The sequence below is a fragment of the Astyanax mexicanus genome, chromosome 2, assembly GCF_023375975.1.
Source record: "Astyanax mexicanus isolate ESR-SI-001 chromosome 2, AstMex3_surface, whole genome shotgun sequence".
NCBI classification, from domain to species: Eukaryota; Metazoa; Chordata; class Actinopteri; order Characiformes; family Acestrorhamphidae; genus Astyanax; species Astyanax mexicanus.
The window spans coordinates 8695850-8719046 of record NC_064409.1 but is presented as its reverse complement, the minus strand read 5'-3'; the positions used below and the strand labels follow the sequence as shown (position 1 = coordinate 8719046).

The 23197-nt window shown below is 38.3% G+C and overlaps 1 protein-coding gene across 10 annotated transcripts in view; it reads left to right on the top strand.

Annotated features, from left to right (window-relative positions):
- The window catches only part of pcloa (piccolo presynaptic cytomatrix protein a), a 90285-nt gene that overhangs the window by 35996 nt on the left and 31092 nt on the right, over positions 1-23197 (top strand). For 5 of the 10 annotated variants that reach the window (XM_049473306.1, XM_049473305.1, XM_049473304.1 and 2 more), the window contains exons 6-12: positions 41-1590; positions 2501-4565; positions 7572-7640; positions 11025-11101; positions 11993-12074; positions 14203-14328; positions 22410-22518. In XM_049473306.1, coding sequence (XP_049329263.1) covers positions 41-1590; positions 2501-4565; positions 7572-7640; positions 11025-11101; positions 11993-12074; positions 14203-14328; positions 22410-22518 — 4078 coding nt within the window. The remainder of the gene's footprint in view (positions 1-40; positions 1591-2500; positions 4566-7571; positions 7641-11024; positions 11102-11992; positions 12075-14202; positions 14329-22409; positions 22519-23197) is intronic. The other 5 variants (XM_049473310.1, XM_049473309.1, XM_049473308.1 and 2 more) reach the window with 2 other exon arrangements.

Here is a 23197-nt window from a genome sequence, read left to right as displayed (position 1 = left end):
TTGGACTGAATTCACTACTTATGGTATACATTTTCGACAGGTGAAGCTGTGGACTACTCAAGCAAATCCACAGGAGCATTTACTGGAATTACAATCCCACAGTACTCCCAGGCAAGAATAACATCTTCTGTTGGAATTCCCTTTGGAGTTCCCAGTGTCCTGAGGTCTTCGAATGGTGTTGTTTACTCTTCTGTAGCAGCTCCCGTTCCTTCGACATATGCCATAACTACTCAACCTGGATCAATATTCAGTACAACATACAACACTCTGTCAGGCATGCATACGAGCGACACAATGCCATCACTATCAAATCTGCAGAGCCAGCCTCTCACTAGATCACACAGCTTCCTCTCCACCATTACTGTGACTACAGCTCAGGAGCAGGACGACATGCCCCTGAATCTGGAGACAGGTGTCTCCAAGGACATTTTTTCCACTGGCCTCTCAGAGGTAGCTCCTACTATAACCACAGCAGCACCACTGGACTACACAGATGCCTCACTGGAGGCAATTGCAGCTTCATTAGAGGCCTTGTCATCCCCCATGGTTCCAGGTGATGAGCAGTATCAGATGGAGCGTGAAATTCTAGAGCTAGAGAAGATCAAACAACAGCGTCTTGCAGAGGAACTAGAATGGGAGAGGCAAGAGATTCAGCGTTTCCGGGAGCAGGAGCAACTCCTGGTGCAGAAAGAACTAGAGGAGCTACAGGCCATGAAGCAGCAGATTCTTTGCCAGCAGGAAGAAGAGAGGCAAGCTCACCTCATGATGCAAAAAGAGACATATGCTCAACAACAGGAGCAGTTGGAGCAGATTCAGAGGCTCCAAGAGCAGCTTAGACGGCAGCTGGAGGAGCAGAAATACAGGCAGATGTATCCAGGTGAGATCCATGAGCAGCCGCACGCTCTCGTCGTGGGGACTGACAAAAAGATGGACAGCGGCTGTCAGACCGATGAAGAGGACAACGCAGAGAAGGCTTACACTGCAGGAAGGAAAAAGAAGAGTGCCAAGAAGAGTGTAGACAGCAGTGTTCAGACAGATGATGAGGATCAGGACGAGTGGGAGGTTCCTGCTCGAGGGAGACGTAGCAGGCCACGAGGTGGTAAATTCAGCACAGGTGAGAGAGGTGGAGTTTCAGTGCAGGCCCTCACAGAAATCTCAGTGCAGACAGATTCCGGCGGAACGCTTAGAGGTCACACAGTGCAGACAGACACCAGGGTTGATTATCCTGATTCTGACACCTCCTCCCCTAAGAGACGTCCTACCCCATTAGAGATTAGCCAGTCTCCGCATCTTAAAGCGGAAACCTCCACTCTTCAGGTTTCCTCAGCCCCTCCCAAATCTCCAAAAGTCCTCTATTCCCCAATATCTCCTTGTATGTCTCCTAGCAAATCCCTTGAGTTTGTGTCCTATGAGAAATCTCTAGGAGACACCAGCCCACAGAAAATGCTTGCTGCAGACCCATCCAAAGTTCCTCCTGGTAGTCCCAGGGCACCCAAAGTCATGCAGAGATCAATGTCTGATCCCAAACCCATGAGCCCAACTGCAGAGGAAAGAGCTGCAGCCAATTTCCAGTATTCTGAGAGTTACACCGTAAGTACATATTTTTATACACATTTTGCCTTAAAGTATTGTACAATATTAATTTCTTAATTTCCTTATTTCCTTAATCCTACTCTACATGATAATAGATACAGTACTATATAATGCATGTTATGTTTTTAGTTTGATGAACCTTTTTCTGTTTTAAAAAGGAATGCAACGAATATCATATTACAAAATTAGTAATTTATCTTAAAACCAAATACCTTAATCTTAAAGAATTAATAACATTGTCTTCACGCATTTTTTCTTGATATTTAAGCAAAAAAAATAATTTAAAAACATTTTTATAACAGTATAAGATTTTAACATCACAGCCAACAAATCATTAAAGCACAATACACTTACTTCAACAGTGCTAATTCTGTCAGATTTGGAACCTCAGCAGTTATCATAAATATAGCAGAGCATTTTAGTGGTTAATTTAGCTCAGTAGTGCCTTTTACAACTATTACAAATTTGCTACGGCAGTCTTACTCATGTTGTATGTAGGAAGTTAACTTTAAATTTACACAAAGAAAGGCAGTCAGTCTTTAGGTAGACAAAAAATACTAAAGCTATTTTTTTTAGCATATAGCTCAAATCTTTCATACAGAATATATTTAAAGTGTTATTAAACTGATACCAGGTGTAATAAGCGATGCAAGATGCTGTATTCCATTTAATTCATGTAAGTAGATTGTACAAAATGACTGTTTATTACTGTTTATCGGCTCTCCCTGCTAGATCTCCTTCCCTCCCATCCTTAGTTTAAGATAGTCTAAAATTTAATAGTAACAAATTTCAGTACCAAAAAATAGTACATTTGTATTTGAATTAGTATGTTTTAAGCCTTGATTACAATGCACTGTAATCAATATGTATAATATTGATAACCTTTGAATTTGTTTAATCTTGTTAGGGTAAAGGATCTCCAGGTGGCACCCCCTCTGGCACTCAGAAAAAAGTAAAGAGAACCCTTCCTAACCCACCTTCAGAAGAGGAGGCTGCCAATGCAGGCCAAGCTGCCTACAGCACTGCCTCCGCCCGACGTCGCCTCTGCCGAAGCTCCAACATGGCAAGGGCAAAAATCCTGCAGGATATTGATCGTGAACTGGACTTGGTAGAACGCGAGTCCTCTAAACTTCGCAAGAAGCAGGCTGAACTAGATGAGGAAGAGAAAGAGATAGATGCCAAATTGCGATACCTAGAGATGGGCATCAACAGGAGGAAAGATGCCTTACTCAAAGAAAGAGAGAAGAGGGAAAGGGCATATCTGCAGAGCGTTGCAGAAGACCGTGACTACATGTCCGACAGTGAAGTGAGCAACATTCGTGAGACAAGAAGGGGTGGAGGTGTGGAGGAGGTAGGTGGACATGGACTTGAGAGACCCCGCACTGCACCACAGTCTGAACTGGATGACTTTGTTCCTCCACAGACCAAGCATGAGTATGGCAAGTATTCCCAGTACTCCCAGTACCCACAGTATCAGCAATCCCTGTACCAGTCTCAACAGCCCTACCAGTCCCAGTCCATCTACTCGTCTGTGCCCTCTCTAACCGCGTCTCAGCAGCAGAGCTACCACCAGATGCTGCTTCTGCAGCAAAAGGCCAGACAACAGGCTGCACTTCTGTCTGAGCTTGATGCCACCAAAGTGTCCACCAACTATGATACCTCATCCTATCTCAGTGGCAAATATGGCAATCATCTTGATCTGCGTGCCCTAGAAGAACGTAGCGGCAGCATGGCTGGAAGTCCAATGTCAAACGTCTCAGCAGACTCTTTCTACGGTGACCTGGAGCAACATCACCAAACACCCAGAAGTTATTTGCTCTTAGAAGATGCTGCAGAACTTTCTAAGAGCACATCTGGCCTGTCGTCCACAAGTTATGGAATTGCTGAGAGGGAGCTGGCCAAAGCAGAACGTCTTCTCAGACGCACAGCAGCAGATGTGGGCACAGATTACCTTGGCAGCTCCTCGAGGCTTCATACTTATGGAAAAACCCAAGAAGATGAGGACGCGATGGAAGAACCGTACGAGCTGAAGCTTCTAAAGCAGCAGCTGAAGCAGGAGTTCAGGAGGAGTACAGGAGGCACTGAGAGTTTAGAGCAGCTGGCTGGCCTTTCACATCATTATACCCCTAGCACTAGTGTAACTGGAGCAGGCTATAGAGCCTTCCCAAAGACAGAGAAATACAGCATAAGCAGATTAACCCTGGAAAAGCAGGCGGCCAAGCAGCTTCCGACATCTGCACTCTACCAGAAACACAAAACTGCCGGCAACATCGGGAAATACTCCTCCATCCAGGACAGTAGGAGCTTAGAAACAGACTACAGCAGTTACCTGGGGTCTAGCGGTCCTTCACCAAGGTCAAGCAGATTACTGCAAGATGAGATCACCTTTGGCCTTCGAAAGAACATTGCAGAGCAGCAAAAATACCTAGGATCAACACTAGGGGCCAATCTAGCTGGTTCGCTCAATTTAGGTCAGAGTCTGAACCTGAGTCCAAGTGTGAGGTCATCCTTGGGAGAAGACTCCTCGTATCCTAGCGGGAGCCGATCCCGGCCTTCCTCCAGACCTTCTTCAGTGTATGGCCTGGACTTGTCCTTAAAAAGGGATACCTCCAGTTCTTCCTTGAGGCTAAAAGCAGAGGTCGACCCTTCTTCAGAAACGTCATCCTATCAGACACCATCAGGTAGAACAAAGCCAACCAGTCTGCCTATTGGCCAGAGTGGACGTGGGCGAATCCCAATTGTGGCACAAAACTCTGAGGAGGAGAGCCCGCTGAGTCCAGTGGGTCAGCCGATGGGTATGGCACGGGCGTCTGCAGGTCCGCTCCCGCCTATATCCGCAGACTCCCGCGACCAGTTTGGGTCTTGCATCTCCCTCCAGGACCCCCAGCAACAGCATCTCAGGGAGGACGCTGCCAGAGGGCGTGGCTACGTGCTCATGGACGACCTGCAGGGCACAATGTCTGATAGTGAAGGTAACTTTTATTACCTCGAGCTTTTCTTCTGGGATACGAGCTTTCAATCATTTCCTTCAGCTTTTATTTGGATGTCATCCTGTCTTTTTCTGTCTTTTTCTGTGTATTATTTATATGTCTGTTTTAACATTTTCAATCATTTGATGCATATCCAAATATTTCAGCATGTTAAATGGTGTGTTGAAGTAATGATACTTGAATTTAGTAAATGTCCTACTATTCAACTTGGTTCTACTAACATGAATGCTGTGTGCTTTCTGTCTTTCTGCTAGCAGTCTGTTTCATTTCCTATTTTTTTTTTATTGTCGCATGCTTGCATTCTCTTTTATTAAAATGCATGGAAATAAGGCATCACGACACCATCTCTGAGAGGAGTCCAACTCTTGTTTTCTGTTTTTCTGAAGAGTGTTAGGTTGACTAGCCTTATCATTTTTAGCGGTGTGTTGAGATAAAATTAAGTATTCGTATCAGTGCAATATTGGCCATAATTAGTGAATTGAATGTTGGAAAAATATATAAAATGATATGATCCAGTAGATCACACTAAATGAACATAAATGCGTATCCCTAGAACTCAAGAGGCCTACATGTATTCCAGCCTACATGCCAGTATTTTAGGCTTCATAGAGAAATTGGGATATTTGTTTCACAGTTTGAGCATGATTATGTGTTATTAACACATATTTAAGAGAGGTAAATAAATTGTATAGGTTAAAATTGGTATCTTAGATAATTACATAGATAGTTGTGGCTATATATTTATTAAACATGGAAAAAAACTGTATTTGGCAAACCCCAATAATGTAAATAAATCGAGTTTCAGACAGGTGCCTCCAGACAGGCCAGACAGGTGTGTAAAGTGGGTTTATGATGTTCAGCTATACAGACACAACATTCACAGTACATTTTTGTTTTACTAAAATATAAAATATACCATAAAATATAAACAGTACATTATCATTTTATTTGATTTCTACTCCTAAGAGAAGGTTCCAGTAGTATATAAATTACAGGCATGTTTTCGGAAAAAAGAAGCAGTTCTCTCTCTCAGTGATCTGTGATGCTCTCCTAGATAATAAAAATAATAGTCTGTGTCTAGTTTATGTTCTGTTCTTGATTGCATGCATGTTATGTGTTATTTTAATTTTAATTAACTCATGAGTTGCATGTACTGTATATTATTTTTCTTTCTGAATAAAGCCTTCTTAAGTTCCTGCTTGCTTATTTGCTCATCTTTGCATGTTTTACAAAACTTTTTTGTTGTCTCTGCTAACAAATTCTTTGCTCTTCTGGACTTTATGCTAAGGATATTTGTTTATTACCACATGCATGCAGTAATATTTTGTCTAAATGTACAATTCAGCATATCTTTTTTTTTTATAATACCTGGTACACACAATATATAGTTCACTGATAATATCACATACCTGGTAAAGTTAACATACAGTTGCAAGAAAAAGTATGTGAACCATTTGGGATTATACTTAGATTTCTGCATAAACTGGTCATTAAATGTGTTCTGCTCTTAATCTAGGTCACAACAATAGACAAACACAGTCTGCTTAAACTAATACCACACAAAAATGATATGTTTGCATGGTATTATTGAGCACAACATGTTAACATAAACAGTGCAGGGTGGAAAAAGTATGTGATCCTTTGGATTTAATAACTGGTTGACTCTCCTTTGGCAGCAAAAACCTCAACCAAACGTTTCCAGTAGTTGCAGATCAGACCTGAACAACGGTTAAGAGGAATTTTGAACCATTTCTCTTCACTAGAAACAGTGCTGAACTTTCTCCATTTGTAGAGTGTCTGTCTTACTGTGGACACAAGAACATCAAGGCTTTTAGAGATACTTTTTTAACCCTTTCCAGCTTCATGCAAGTCAACAAGTCCTGAACGTAGATGGTCTTCTGAGAGCTCTTTTGCGTGAGGGATGATTCACATCAAGCAATGCTTCTTAAGAACAGCAAACTTAAAACTGTGTGTTTTTATACAAATCTACTCTCATCACTTTAATTGGACTTTAGGTTGGCTGACTCCTGGCTCCAATTATCTCTTAGAAATGTCACTAGCCTAGGGGTTCATAAACATTCACTCTAAAAAACAGAGGTACGATATGAGTACTTTTTTGTACGCAAAGGTACACTACTCATTATTGTACCCTCAAAGGTACAATATTGGTCTTTACAGGGTCAGATTTGTTCCCTCTGAAGTACAAAGTAATTTCTAACAGCAATAAGTACAAATTTGTACCATTTAACCAGCCAAAAGGTACATTCAGTATTCTGTATCACTGCACTAATAAATAATATATATTTTAATTGCACATTTTTTTTTATAATTTTGGATCATCAAGTTTTTGAGCCATATTCAGTTGATGATAATGTTTATAATCTTTATAATCTTTACTGGCACAAAAACCATGGGTACAAAAAAGGACTTTCACTGAAAGGTACTTTTTTGTACCTCAATATAAGGTACAGCCCCAACGACAAGCTTTGTACTCTTTTAAGTACAAATCTGTACTTACTTTTCTTAGTGTGTACACTAACCCCCCTCACTGTGAATGTTAACATGTTGTGTTCGGTAAAACCAAGAAAACATATAATTCTCTTTTCTGTGGTATTAGTTTAAGCAGACAGGCTCCAATTATCTCTCCTCCCCCTCACTGTGAATTTTAACATGCAAACATATCATTTTTTTGTGTGGTATAAGTTTAAGCAGACTGCGTTTGTCTATTGTCTATTGTGACTTAGATGAAGATCAGAACACATTTAATGACCAATTAATGCAGAAATCCAAGTATAATCCTAAAGGCGTCACATACTTTTTCTTGCAAATGTATCAATTGTTCAAACCCAAATCTACTCAACTGCCATTGAATAACACACATTTTATCATTTCTTTAAGTGAACTGTTATGGTCCCCACACATGCAATACCATATGATGAACACATCATATGTGCCATCTGGAAGTAAATGCATTTGCCTTGGTTACAGCACTAAGCGAATCCCTGGTGGGTTTGAACAGAGACGATCCAGGAAACACACATGAGAATGTCACGGACGGTAGAGTATAACCACTTTAGCTTCCAGCCCCACCCCCCCTCCACCCCCACCCCTCCCTCTAACACACACCTAACCACCTCTTCTCCCACACCCGCCACTACCCCTGCCGCTAACACCCGGCACCAGTCACCCACTCACCCTCTGCACCATGACCACCTGCCTGCCGATCACCCATAAGCACATGGTCAACCGTATCAGCTGCGGGTTCATTTCCATAACGACATGTCGCGGGGCTTACGAGCAACGCATTAATATAATGCAGCAGTGGTGGATGCAATTCCTCATGCGTCTGCATTCTTAATTTTAATTTCATGCTTCCCCTCTCTCTAAAAATAACCGCAGTTTTGATGACCTAAGACAATGTTGCATTGCAATAACTTAAACAACAGCAACGTTGTTTCACACCAAGCCATGCATTTAGAGCTCTGATAGACATCTGATAAAAGTTTTTATTTTTATGCTTACCAGTTATACATTTCTTCTTTAATTAAACACATGATAAATCAGTTACACTGTTTATTAAGTTAAAAATAATTAAGAATACATTCACATTTTCTTAATATATCCATACACAAACACAGCCCTCATTACTCATATCACTCTGCTTCTGAAAACCAGCTTTCTTATTTATTGTACGTCAGGTTGCTATTCATATACATATACAGCTCTGGAAAAAATTAACAATGTTGAAAAAATGAAAAATGATGAGTTTCTTTGATTTTACCGAATTGAAAACCTCTGTAATAAAATCAAGAGGAAGATGGATGATCACAAGCCATCAAACCAAACTGAACTGCTTGAATTTTTGCACCAGGAGTAAAGCAGCATAAAGTTATCCAAAAGCAGTGTGTAAGACTGGTGGAGGAAAAACTTAATGAATATGAACTTGTTTTCTTTTCATTATTTGAAAGTTATATGAAAGCTCTGCATCTTTTTCATAATTTCAGTCATTTCTGGTTTTCAGCAAATAAATGCTCTAAATGACAATATTTTATTTGGGCTATTAAAAATAGCAAAATCAGAGAAACTGATTCAGAAACTGAAGTGGTCTCATTATTTTTTCCAGAGCTGTATTTCTTTTTTTTTTTGCTTTAAGTATAATTATCAGTTCTATAAGTATTTGGACAGTGACACAATTTTTTATTTCACATTTTGCCTCTGTAACACCACCACAAATTATCTAAAAAGAAAGTGAATTACTACATTTAATACTTTATTAAAGTCACTCTTACAGTATGTTCCTCCATTTCAGTTCCTCACAGGTTATAAAATATCTGACCAACTAATAAACTGATAAGCAGTTCCATGGCCAAGTGTGATCTGTTCAGTCTATATTTCATGAGAGATTAAGGTCTGGATTTGACTCCAAGTGTTGAATTTGCATTTGCTTGCTGTTATTTGGGGCTCTTGGAGGTTGTGATACAAGTAAATGTAACTGTCATTAGACTGATTTAAAGCTATATCATCGCCAATGACTGCAGTAAAGAGATGACTTTTACATACAGCCTGCAAATCATTGATAAGATTTAAAGTAGAAATAAGAAAGGCCAGATTAGACTTAGATTAGGCTAAATCCATTTAATACATTCTGAAACATGATTCTGTGAACAGCAAACAGCATGTGTTTCTGAAAATGCTTCTGCTGATAGAAGACATGCAGCTCTACCTACTTTTCAGATTCAGTTAAATGCTGCAAAATTGATAAGACACTGCAAAGTGCTTCAAAGTATAAATGTACAGTAATCCAAAACGTACAGAAAGAGATACTGAAGAAGGGATGACACATTTGGTAATGTCCAGAGGGCCCAGACTTCAGAAAGCCATTGACTGCAAATGATTTGCATTCAAATTTTAAACACAGTGCTTATATTTATAATTATGTTATTGTGTTCCATTACCTTTGAGCCTGTGAAAATACAGACATGCCACATGTTCATTCAATTCAATAAAGTGGCAGTCCGATTTATTTTGTTTCTAAACTGAAAGCAGAGGCATTTCTGAGTGGAGAAGGTATAAAATATTGTGTTTAAAGGTACCAGTGTGCTGGAACAACCATCCCTGCTAAGCCTAATATATTTATTTCAAAAATTGTCAGTTGTCGGTGTCGGTTTGCCTTTTGCTGAAATTCTTACATCACATGTACAGTGTCTAAAAGAGAATCTGGCTCAGTTTTACTGAACGTGAGCGGCTGGTGGATCAGTGGAGACTTCAGAAGGTGAAACTCAGAGCTCAGTAGCTCATTCACTCATAGTAAAAACAAAAAAATGAAGGAGTGAAGTTTCTGACTGATCGCTCTCTTACTCTCTGACTGAACATAACCTGGAATCGGATTCATCCGCTCTGAAAGGAGACCGCATCACACCTGCCCAGTTTAAAATGATTTTTCTGCATGCTCGGTGCTTTTAAACATTCTCACCAGAGAGGGCCCTAAAACCCCAAAATCCCAAAACTCACAGACATCAGCTTTAAGGTGATGTTTAAAGGCAAAATGAACAAAAAAAAATATCACTGTCCAAATATTTATAGTCCTGAGTGTTTTTCCATTATACTATATGGGATAGTATCATGGTATTTAGTACATAGCACATATCTTTACATGACAGAGTTTCTGTATTTTACAAAAAAAAGTTTTTATAAAGCATTTATAATCATTCTAAAGGATAAAGGAAATAATGTGCATGTATTAGATCCTGCATTAATGTGTGCAATTCTCCTCATGTGTCTCTATCCTTCTGCTCTCCTTCTAAATATAAGACCCTTCCCTGCATTTTAGATAAACTATACTAAACTGTTCCTCTACCTCTGTTCTGCTTCTGTTCCTGTCTTTTTCATACTGAGTTCTAACATGAATCAATCATTCTCAATAAGGAGATGTTACCACTTTGAACCATTGATTACAAATAAATCCAGAATTAAACATGTTGGTCCTTAGGCCAGTACTGTACTTTTAAGGTCAGTCTGAAGAGTTATCTGAGCTGTGAACATTTGATAGTTATTATATTTATTGTCACCCCTTCTCTTTAGGGCTAGAAGGGCTTTACTGCACACCACTGCTAAATACTAATACTAATCTTCCACAGCCAACTGTCAGTGATATTATAAGAAAGTAGGAAATGTAATCATTATGAAAATAAGGGTTAATATTCTATAGCTGCTCCAAATTTATAAATTCCACTTAGAATGTTATAGAAAGAAAAAATATCCACTAGTGTATGATATGTCTTTTTTTGCATGTCTGAAACAAGCAGCCGTTGTTTTGAAGTTCTGTTCACTGTGTCTAGTGTTTAAGGCTGAAACACAGGCCTGGAGGGGATTGGTTTGGTTTGTATTAGAATGCCTTGTGTAGAATTTAAAAGAGTTTATTCTGATCTGATTTTTCTGAAGCCTACCACCTGCGCCACGAAGAGACTGACTGGTTTGACAAGCCACGAGAGGATGGACAGGGTCTAGATAGGAGACAGGTGAAGAATCCTTCTGAATACAAACACGCACAAACACTGCACACTTCAACTAGCACTGTTCCCAACTATCTGAGGAAATAGGTGTACACTTAGTTTTGCAGAAGATATATGAAAAAGAGCCCCCAAATTATGTTCTACTGTTTTTATGTTGTATTTAAATATAGCTTAATTACAACTGAAATAAAATTAAGTTGCCATAAGTTCAAAATAGTACATTAAAGCAGCACTAGGTAGGATTTTCTTGATTTTGATTCTTTATGTTTTTAAAGAGATAAAAATTACAGCTTAAAACTCACTGCAGCGCTGCACTGAGGTGTAATAGGAGGAATAGCGGTGCTCTCGTGTCTGTGCCAGAGCTCCTCTGAGCTCAAACCAGACTCTGTAAGTTTTCCGAGGCGGCCGCAACCAACGCTCGTGAGAACTGCGACCTGCTTTCCAACCTTTAGTTCTATCAGTTCTACAAGGACTACTGGTTCATTCTTTACAAAGTAACATACAGACACTCTGGCAGAAGCTGGAAAGAAACCAAATATGTCTGCGAAAGCCAGAAAACGAGAAAGAGAAACTAATCCGCCTGAAACATTTATTACACTCTACAACTGTAGGGGGAGCCCACGAGCACAAAATCTCAATCCTACCTAGTGGAGCTTTAAGTATGTATTAATTTTAATGCTAAAAAGATGTGCTTTTCCATGTTAATTATACTTTTAAAAATGTATTCTTAAAAGCACTTTTCTTTTTACAAAGGAAACCGAGCTCCATCATTTCTTTCTCTACTACACAGATGAGCAAAATGCAAATAGATACATTAATAGATTCACTGTAATGTAGTGGTTCTCAGGTTGTTTATGTAGGTGTGAATGTGTTTGGTGTGTGTGTTTGTGTGACAAGATGCAGATGAAGTCTCAGCATTACCCATTTCCTCACGCAAGAGTGAAACTGCAGAGGGATCCTAAAGACCGCAGTGTATCAGGTAAATCACCAAAATAGCACACATTGGTAAAAAAAAAAAAAAAAAAAATATCCGGATGGGATTAGTGTCTAAGGGGGACCACTGTGAAAAATATTTCATACTTCTACTCAGTGATAAAACCTTTGCACTAGGACTACAACTGAAAAGACAGGAGGACCAGTGAGTTTTTTTAGGCTTTCTTGATCACATGACATCGCAGTGTTCAGTAGCTCCTCCATTTCCTTTTTTTCAATTTTATTTCTAGTTTTTCCCATTTTCTCCCCAATTTACACGGCCAATTACCCAACCCACTCATTAGGACTGCCCCAACACACCAGGAAGGTGAAGACTAACAGATGCTTCCTCCGATACATGTGAAGTCAGCCACTCGCTGTTTTGTTTTTATGTGGATCTCAGTGGAAACTCACGCCCAAAGTGTAATTGCGATGCATGGCAGTGGACAAATAGCTATTTTATTAAACGCGAGGTGACAAATCTAAGAGATGGGAGTCTGGACGGGACTAAAATTACCTTACAACCACAAGTTACAAGTTCAGTGAGTTCAGTAGGTAATTAATTCTGTAATTTTCTCAGAGGACGTCTGAGAAAAGCACATACATGGTTGTTCTGGGGGGGAATAAAATCACAGAGGAAAGTCACTAGCATAGGGGTTCACATACTTTTTTCCACCTTGCACTGTGAATGTTAACATGTTGTGTTCAATAAAACCATGCATACATATAATGTTTTGCAGAGGGATGCAAAACATTATATGTATATATGTATATATGTATATCCATGCCAAAGCATTTACTAAATGGCAGTGTGTGGCTGTGTCTGAAAAGCATACTACTATCCCAGCTCCTGTAACACTGCTCCTCCAGGCACTAGAACAGAGCAGGCATTTCCGGACACTGCAGTGAATTGGCACCTTTCCACTTTCATCAGCCATCAAAGCCCAAAATGGCATGTAATGCACATCAGATTACCTTCATAATTATCAACTAAGAGATGACAACAGCCTGTGGTGTATATTCCACCCTGTGACTGGCTAATGCGTTTTACCTTGTGCACCATCATTTAGATTGCCAATGTACTAATTAAACTGGTAATTAGTCTGGTGGCAGGGTTTAATGATTTTATCCTAAAATATTGCATAACTGTGCAAACAAACAGAGTCACTATTTGCATTAAGCCAGTATTGGCATGCTATGAAGGCCATATCCCAATTCCTAGCCGGTCCTACCAGTCTCGTGTCTCTAGCCAATGTCACTTTTCTACATTTGTGTTTTTCTCAAGTAATCTCAAGTTTTCCTGGATATGGTAAAAAATAGCTAAAAGCTAATTTTTAATTTCTAATTTAGCATTTGTCAATTTTCTTTACTTTTCTTAAGACTGTAAAATACAGCTCTGGAAAAAAATAAAAGACCACTTCAGTTTCTGAATCAGTTTCTCTGATTTTGCTGTTTATAGGTTTATGTTTGAATAAAATGAACATTGTTGTTTTATTCTATAAACTACAGAAACATTTCTCCCAAATTCCAATTAAACATATTGTCATTTACAGCATTTATTTAGCAGAAAATGAGAAATGGCTGAAAAAACTATAAAAAGGCAGAGCTTTCAGACCTCAAATAATGCTCAGAAAACAAGTTCATATTAATAAAGTTTAAAGAGTTCAGAAATCAATATTTGGTGGAATAACCCTGGTTTTTAATCTCAGTTTTCATGCATCTTGGCAACATGTTCTCCTCCACCAGTCTTACACACTGCTTTTGAATAACTTTATGCTCTTTACACTTCTGGTGCAAAAAATTAAGCAGTTCAGCTTGGCTTGATGGTTTGTGATCATCCATCTAAATCCAGACAGTATCATATCAGACAGTAAATACACATGACTATTCTCAAAGAAGCAAGTTGCTACGAGCTGATATTAAAAAGTGGTTATGGTTTATAATTATACTATTAAACTATATTTTAGCTAGCTAGCAATATTATGCCCTTTAGACACAGGAGTTTGAGGCTTGCATGGATTAAGGCATTGTATGAGGGTGGATTTGAAAAAAAAGATGCAGAGAACATAGGAAAAGCAAAAATAATATGAGCATAAGATGCATTTTAACGTCTTTTTGATGTGTTTGTCCTGCAGGAAATGGACTGGGCATTCGCGTGGTGGGAGGAAAGGAGGTTCCGGGCAGCAATGGAGAAATTGGAGCATACGTGGCTAAAGTGTTACCCGGGGGAGCGGCGGAACAGACCGGAAAGATCGTCGAAGGTGAGGCTATATTGACGAGTTTCCTGGTATGCGCAGTTCGTTTAATTGACCGTGAACTTGCAGGATTCATCTGCTACCACACCTTTCTTGTGGAAAGGGCAAGCTCGTGACAACTGGCGTGCTTTATGACGCGGTGCTTTAGCGAGGATGACAGGAAGAAGAAATAAATAGATGCTGATCTGCATGGTAGTTATTCACCTCAAGGGAGCAGGCATGACTCAGTGGTGATGTGAAGAGGCGTAAAGATAGATCAAGTCAAGGAAACAGAGCCTCTGTCTGTGCTGGAGTTTGCTGTGGCCTAGAACTATACATATTTTTGCTTAGCTGATATGCTGCTGGCTCTCTTTGTGTCTACTGCAGATGTGAAACACAAAAGATCTCCAGTCATACAGTGTTTTTCAGTGTGTTTCACTGTTTGATGGCTTGCATTTGTCTAGCTTGACATTAGACGGCCTGGAAAACAGATGAATGGTGCAGCTCAGTGACTGTATATAAGCTTGGACAGCACTGCATCGCTCAAAAGTCAATCCACCAGGTCTAGTCTCTCTGCTGAGTGGTTGCAATATAATGTTTAGGCCCACCTATCGTCATACACTGAAACATTACATTACATTACATTTGGCAGACGCTTTTGTCCAAAGCGACTTACAATATTGAAGTGCAAATAATAGAAGAGGTTAAGTACAAAAATAATAGAAGTTAAAAATAAAGCATCTATAGATAGGGCCTAAAGGAGGTCAGAGGGAAATAATGGGATAGAGGAGTAGAGAAGAGGAAGAAGGAGATGAGGTTAGAATTAGTTAGTTTGTTAGAGGTGTTAGGAGAGTAAGTGCTCTTTGAAGAGCTCTGTCTTCAGGAGTTTCTTAAAGATAGCGAGAGATTCTCCTGATCTGGTAGTGGAAGGTAGTTTGTTCCACCATTGGGGAACTCTGTATGAGAACAGTCTGGATTGCTTTGTGTGAGTGTTTGGCAAAGCGAGGCGATGTTCATTGGAGGAGCGCAGCGGCCGGGAGGTAGCGTAAGCCTTCAGGAGCGAGTGCAGGTAGGAAGGAGCCTGTACTGTCATCACCTTGTAGGCGATTGTAAGCACTTTGAATTTGAATTTGAAACAAAACTCTCACCAACAATTCTAGTGAGTCGTTGCACTTATTTATTTTAGTTGGTCTTATTTAAGTCAGGTAAGATGCATATTTTAAATTCTGCTGACAATTTTGGTCCAATTAAAGAAAATTAGTTGAGTCAATGAAATATCTGTGAACCAAATACACAAATACAGTTGGTCCAACTACATATTTTGCATTGTGCCAGCTAAAAAAAAACTTTATGTTGTTAGTTGGCCTCATTTAGGTTCTATGAAATGTGTTTTGTAAGTTCTGCTGACTACCGTTTAAGATAAAATAAAACAATAACTTAAAAAAATAAAGCAAAACACTATTTTATGCCAATGTAAGCTAGAAACTAAGACTTCTTATTATGACTATTAAATATATGTCTTATTGTGAGTCACATAAGCTTGCAGTAAAGCAATTATGACCAGCGGGAACCAGCCATCATATAATCACAACGAACAACGCAAAACACAGTAACTTGCTCTTACAGCCTACAACACTGAGGACAGGCAGTTACTATTATATAACATGTATATCAATCCCGAGAGAAGGCAGCCTGTGGAGAATGACTACAGGTGGGAGGACACGCCCAATATGCAAATAGCTTGACCAACATCACGTGAAAACCCCCTGCAGAATTGCTCAGTAGACCCTGTTTAACTAAAGAGTCAAACTGAGCATGTGCAGTACTGCAGAGTAGTTGGCTTGACCTCAATTACAGTTCAACTACAATTTAATTTAACTTAATAATGTTAATTGTGCTAATTAGTTTACAGTACAAGTCAATATTCAAGTCAATTCTATTTCAGCTGACTTAAAAATCACATTAAGGAGAACAATTTTAAGTCCTGTTTTTTACAGTGTATGTTTCAATGAAATACCAGCCAATTTTCCAGCTCATTTTTCTCCTGTAAAGTGTCTTTCCATCTCATTCCAGTGTCTAATTTCAACATTTAGCTTTCCCTGTGCTAAAATTGACAAATTGCCCTCTCCAGAGATCTGTTTTTAAAGTTATATATGGTTTAAAAGCACTGAATCTACTATAAGGTAAGAAGGTGGGGTTACAGCAAGAAATGGATTGATTTACAGTTCAGTCTGAAACAGTATTACTGTTATTGATCATGTGGTGTTGTGGTATTGGTTGCAATTAGAGACATACTGTAAGAAGTTATTTGCAGATGTTGGCATAATATGGTCAGCGTGATCTAATTGGTTGTTAGCTAGCCAGCTTATAAGATAAGATAAGATAAGAAAAGATAAGATAAGATAAGATAAGATAAGATAAGATAAGATAAGATAAGATAAGATAAGATCATTTATTAGTGCCACAGTGGGTAAATTCACAGTATTACAGCAGCAAAAGGGACTCAGTACAAAAACAATAGATAAAATAAACAGTACAATATATACAATATAAATAATAAAAAGTAAAGAACTCTTAATACTGTATTCACAAATAATTGCACATTGCCTCTTAGTTGCACATGGGTTATTAACAGATATTTACATTATGTTACACTGAAGAAATTGTATTTCCTGTAGTTTTTATGAAGTCTGCTGTATATATGTGGTCAGCTGGGAGATGGTAGTGTGCTAAACTTGTACTATTACCTCTTGTCTGGGCGAAGTCCAAATTTAGTTTAAAACATATTTCATATTTTTTTCTTCTTTTAATCATCACTGGTGCATGTTGACTCTCAACAGCTTGGGGCATAAACTGGACCATAGTAGGATACTAGTGGAAAACAAATTCAATAGAACATCTAGTACTGTAGTGTAATTTTGTAGCAATGTAAATCATTGTATAATAGAATATCTGAATACATATTAAACATTTGAAAATTTCCATCTAGTGGAAAAATCTGCTTACTTCTGGTCTTTGTTTAGCTTTGTTGTTAAGCTGATAGGTTTATCAAATGAGTAGATCAGTCAGTGGCTGTACACTGTAACCTAAGATTCGTTTAAACTCACATTATATCTGTTATTATAAACTAGGTGAACATTTGTGGCCACGTATACATTAAAACTGAGACCTTTGAGTTGAGTGAACTTTTAATAACTGAGTTTAGTCTGTTCGGACAAAATATTTGCATTTTGGGTGTGTTCTCCAGTTTCTGACACTCACCATTAAAGTGTGAATATTTATAAAATAAATAGTTGTAGTTACTTCATGTTTTAATTTATTCTCAGTTTTCATTCCCCATTACTTAAAAATTGGAGCAAAACGGTTGCCTTAAAGAAGTTAAGTAAATTCAACTTATCTGGTCTCACAATATAAGAAAAACACAAAAAATCATCTTGTAATAACTTGATATTTGAAGTTATGCTAACTTAGGTTTTCATTACCCATTACTTAACGTTTTTAAGGCAAACGGTTTCCTCAATTTTTTAAAGGTCACCTTCCGTCGTTTTTTCTTTCATTTTAAAATGTCTAGTTGTGGTCTCTAGTATGAATGAATGACATGTGAGCCGTTTTTGTAAAAAAAAAGTGCTCAGGTGTCTCTGTATAGCTCTTTTTTAATGGACTGTTTTAGGGGTGTGTCCAAAATGACCGGATTCCAGCTTTGCTCATGAATATTCATACATGCAAACAGCATGCAAATATCTCTCCTCTGATTGGCTAGGAGCACTGCGACGCCCCTCCACCGCTCTGCCGCTCACTGCCTCCCACCTCCTAACTGATGAGCGGTGATGTTGCGTCGCTTCAGCTCCGCCTCTGGGAGTTTCTCGAGCCAAGGTGGGCTGGTCTGTGAGTTTCTGCCTACGTAGGCAGAAAGATAATTCAAAATTCACTCGTTTTTCGGAGGGGGGGAGGGGGGATTTCTTTGCTTAGCTCCTGCAGACAATGGGGGCTGCAAAACAGTTTAATGTGCAGGTGTACACATTCAACTCGGAGAGACCTACTGTATTCCACAAAAAACAAGAAAAATCGGATTTTCGCGGAAGGTGACCTTTAAGTAAATTTAGCTTATCCAGGCTTACAGTGTACTTCTGGTCTCTACTATGCATACTCTTGTTGCAATTTCAAAAGCACAACACATATTATTTTGCCTAATTTCTATATAATAAAAGGAAATGGAACCACAGTGTCCATGCTCATATACAGTCACTGGTGCAGATCAAATACGACAAAGCAATTGAATTGCTTTGTCAAACATCCAATAGCATCATTTTCCAGTACATTCAAAAGTGTAATCGTTCTTTTTTTCAGGTCTGACCGGGCGCTGACCGTGGAATTAGCTTTTCGTGAGCCGTTTTAATCATGCTGAATTTGCGGCCTGTATTGATCACAGATGTAGCTGTCAGGAAACACTAATGCCATGCCTTTCTCCGGGCGTGAGGGAGCACAAAAGGTGCTGTAAATTAGGATCTCCTGCATCTCTTGCCCTGCTGCGTCCTGTAGGTCATAATTTACGAGGGGCTGAGGGAGGTGGAGCTCATTGTGAGCACTGGCTCTAACTGTGCTCAAGCTTATTTATGAGGCTTGGGCAAACAGCTGAGCTTTGTGGGACTGTCTGCAGGCCTGTCTATTTGATTTCAGATATTTCCTTCTCTAGATCCTGTTCTCTCCTCTCCTCTACAGTAGATAGGCCTACTTTTCCATCTCTGTTTCAAGCTATTCTGAAGAACATGTTGGAGTTGAAGATAAGATCTAATCTTTTGTCATAATGCTTAACCCTTTCTGCCATGGATTGATTCTTTCTTCATAACACATTCTGACCATGTTGCTGCTGTAGGAAGGCATAGATGAAATATTGCTGCTCTGACTATGATTACTGGAGGTGCAGGATGGTAGAAATGGATTCCACTTCACTGAGCTTCAACATTACCCTTGTGAAAAAAATATATACTTAATTATACTTAAAACATATTAAGAAATGTCTAAGTATGCTTTAAATATACATAACAGATATGTGTACTCAATATATGCATAAGATATATATGCATAACAGATTTATGTGTTCAAATGTTTGAAAGTAAACTTTGATCATACTTTTTTAAAAGTACAATATAGTGTATTTTAAACAAAAAGACTGTGGCACACCTGTGTTTTTTTTGTTGTCAAGATAGCAATACACCAGAAATTTACCTAAAAACACCTCAACATTAAACTTTTAGTTTAATGTAATTCAATATACTTCTAAAATATTTGTTTCCAAAATACTTTTGTACATTTTTAGCAGTTTGTTAAAAACAACTGTTACTGTAGTTCACTTAAATGTATCATGGTAAAATATTTAACAATATATTTAGGTATTACATTAATATAACAGTTAAAATGTATTTCAGTGGTCTGTAATTATAATAAGGAAGAGGAGACCGTGTTAAATAACACATTTAAATGTCAAATAAAAAATGTAAGTAAATGTGTAACACGATAAAAATGGTAGTACATTATATTTAAATCTATATTTTATAGCCAACGAAGTATACAAGAAGTGTTCTACTCACAAAAGACAGGAACAAGAAGCATATTTGTACTCTACTGTAAATAGATCACATATATTTAACATCAATTCTTAGTACATATTTCTAATATACCTGGTGTATAATATAATAGTGATAAAGTTGTGATACTTATTAAATGTATTATAATTTTACTGTAAGCCTATTTAAAATATGGGGTTACATACATGACGTAGTTTAAATGTTTAAATGTTACTTAATATTAAGTATATTTTAAATTAGTTCAATTTAAGTACAGTTAAGTACACTTAGCACAATTTAAGTACGAATTTTGTACTATTTTTATACCATAATTAAAGTATAATAAGTGCAAAAACGTTCCATTTTAGCACTCTTTAAACATACTGATTAATAATTTGTGGCTACAAGGACACTTTAGTGCACTATAGCATAATAATGCTTAGTATACTTTAATCTACTTTTTTTTTACTAGGGACACACTTGGGCAAGGCATGACAGTGTTAAGCATCCAAACAGCCGGTTTAGTTACTCTTATTAAACACCAGTAGCTTTGAGCACATGTTAAGTCTGTCATGCGCTGCACCTGCAGGGGATACAAACGTCTATCGTAAGGTGGGAGCGCTGCGGCGTAAAAAGAGGGCCTACCTGGCCTACCTGAAGACTCGCTTTCACTTGTGTAAGTGCTGTAAGAGAGCCTCGGTTTGTAGTTTGGGTTTGAGTTTGCTGAGTTTGCTGTGGACCTATGTGTGCTTTCCCTTTTCCTCTGCTATAATAATGGGGATGTGGAAGAGGGAGGAGTGTTTTCTTCATGGGGAGAGGCGCTGTGGTGTGGTTTGAGATTGTTCAAAAAATATTTTTTAAATATATATATATATATATATATATACAGTGAGTCCAAGAAGTATTTGATCCCTTGCTGATTTTCTTTGTTTGCCCACTAATAAAGACACTATCCTTGTGCACTTTTAATGGTAGATATATTCTAACATGGAGAGACAGAATATCAAGACAAAAATCCAGAATATAATTTTAAAGAATATATTTTAATTAATTTGTATTTCAATGAGGAAAATAAGTATTTGATCCCTCTTGCCAAACACACTCAATACTTAGTGGCAAAGCCTTTGTTTGCAAGCACAGCGGTGAGACGTTTGTTGTAGTTAACCACAAGTTTAGCACACACACCAGGGGGAATTTTGGCCCACTCTTCTTTGCAGATCCTCTCTAAATCATGAAGGTTGGTGGGCTGTCGCTTGGCAACTCTGATCTTCAGCTCCCTCCATAGATTTTCGATCGGATTGAGGTCTGGCGACTGGCTGGGCCACTCCATGACCTTAATGTGATTTTTCTTGAGCCAATCCTTTGTTGCCTTTGCTGTATGTTTAGGGTCGTTACCACGTTGGAAGACCCAACCACGGCCCATTTTCAGATCCCTGGCAGAGGGGAGGAGGTTGTCCCTCAGGATTGTGCGGTACATGGCTCCATCCATCTTCCCAGTGATGCGGTGAAGTAGCCCTGTACCCTTGGCAGAGAAACACCCCCAAAACATTATGCTTCCACTTCCATGCTTGACGGTGGGCACAGTGTTCTTGGGGTCATAGGCAGCATTTTTCTTCCTCCACACATGGCGGGTGGAGTTGAGGCCAAAAAGTTCAATTTTGGTCTCGTCTGACCACAAAACCTTCTCCCAATAACTTGGTTCATCTTTCAAATGATCATTGGCATACTTGAGGCGCGCCTCCACATGTGCTCTCTTCAGCAGGGGTACCTTTCGGGCACTGCAGGATGTGAATCCATTGTTGCGCAAAGTGTTGCCAATTGTTTCCTTGCAAACTGTGGTCCCAGCTGCCTTCAGGTCATTTGCTAACTCCTGCCGAGTGGTTGCAGGACGATTTCTGACCGTTCTCAGCATCATTGCCACCCCTCGAGGCGAAATCTTCTTTGGAGCACCGGGCCGAGGTCTGTTGATTGTCATGTTATACTCTTTAAACTTTCTGATAATTGCACCAATAGTTGTTACTTTCACATCCAACACCTTACTAATCTTTTTGTAGCCCATTCCAGCTTTGTGAAGGTCAACAATTCTGACTCTGAGGTCCTGTGACAGCTCTTTGGTTTTACCCATGTTGGAGACTTGAAATCTGTGTGATCTGTCTGATTCTGTGGACAGGTGTTTTTCACACAAGTGATTAGTGAGAACAGGTGGCTTCAGGTCAGGTAACAAGTTGATTGGGAGTGTCTAACTGGTCTGTAAAAGACAGAACTGCTAATGAATACTAAGGGATCAAATACTTATTTCACTCCATGAAATACAAATCAATTAATATATATTGCTTAGATTTATTTTCTGGATTTTCTTTTTAATATTCTGTCTCTCCATGTAAGAATACATCTACCATTAAAAGTATAGAATGATCATGTCTTTATTAGTGGGCCAACGAAGAAAATCAGCAAGGGATCAAATACTTCTTGGACTCACTGTATATATAAATAAAAAGATCTAAAGCAGTCTTATTTTATTGTATAATCTACATGCTTTTGTAGGAATGCAGGTCCTGGAATGGAATGGCATCCCCCTGTCTAGTAAGACCTACGAAGAGGTTCAGGGATTGGTCGGTCAGCAGTGTGGAGAGGCGGAGCTATGCGTCAGATTGTAAGTACAGTATGTGATAAAAAAATGTCAGGATTTTTTTTTGGTAAATATATTAATCAATCGACCTTCATTTTGACTAAGAGGTACATTGAAGGCAACCCTCATTTTCAGTGTAGCCGAGCATTTACAAATACAGAGATTGACATGACAAAGAAAATGATTAATACGTTTAATCATTTTAAAATAACAGTGAATAAAATATAAAAATAGAGAAGAATACAAAAAAAAATAAAGATAATAATAATATTAAAATAATAATAAAACTTGATTTAATTAATAAGAAATTATTATTAAAAGAACATGAGACCAATACAGCAAAAAAAACAGTTAAAATTAAGTTAAAACTATCTTTTTTTCAAGTACAATAAAAAATACAAATTAATTAGTTATAATAATAAAATATAATAAAAACAATAACAAAAAAAATAAGAAAGAAAATAAAGAAAATAAAGAACTAAAAGAAAAACTAAAATTAGAAATAAAAGTTAAGAATAAATAAGATTAAGTAAAACAGGCACAGGCTGTCTGAAGATAGTTAGATATATATTTTATTTAAAAGAAATATGATGCACACAATGACACACCACAATAAGGTCTAAAACAATAGGTAAAATGATGACAATACTAATAAAATTACAAAATAAAATACAAACGCAATGAGATGATTAAACAAGCTATA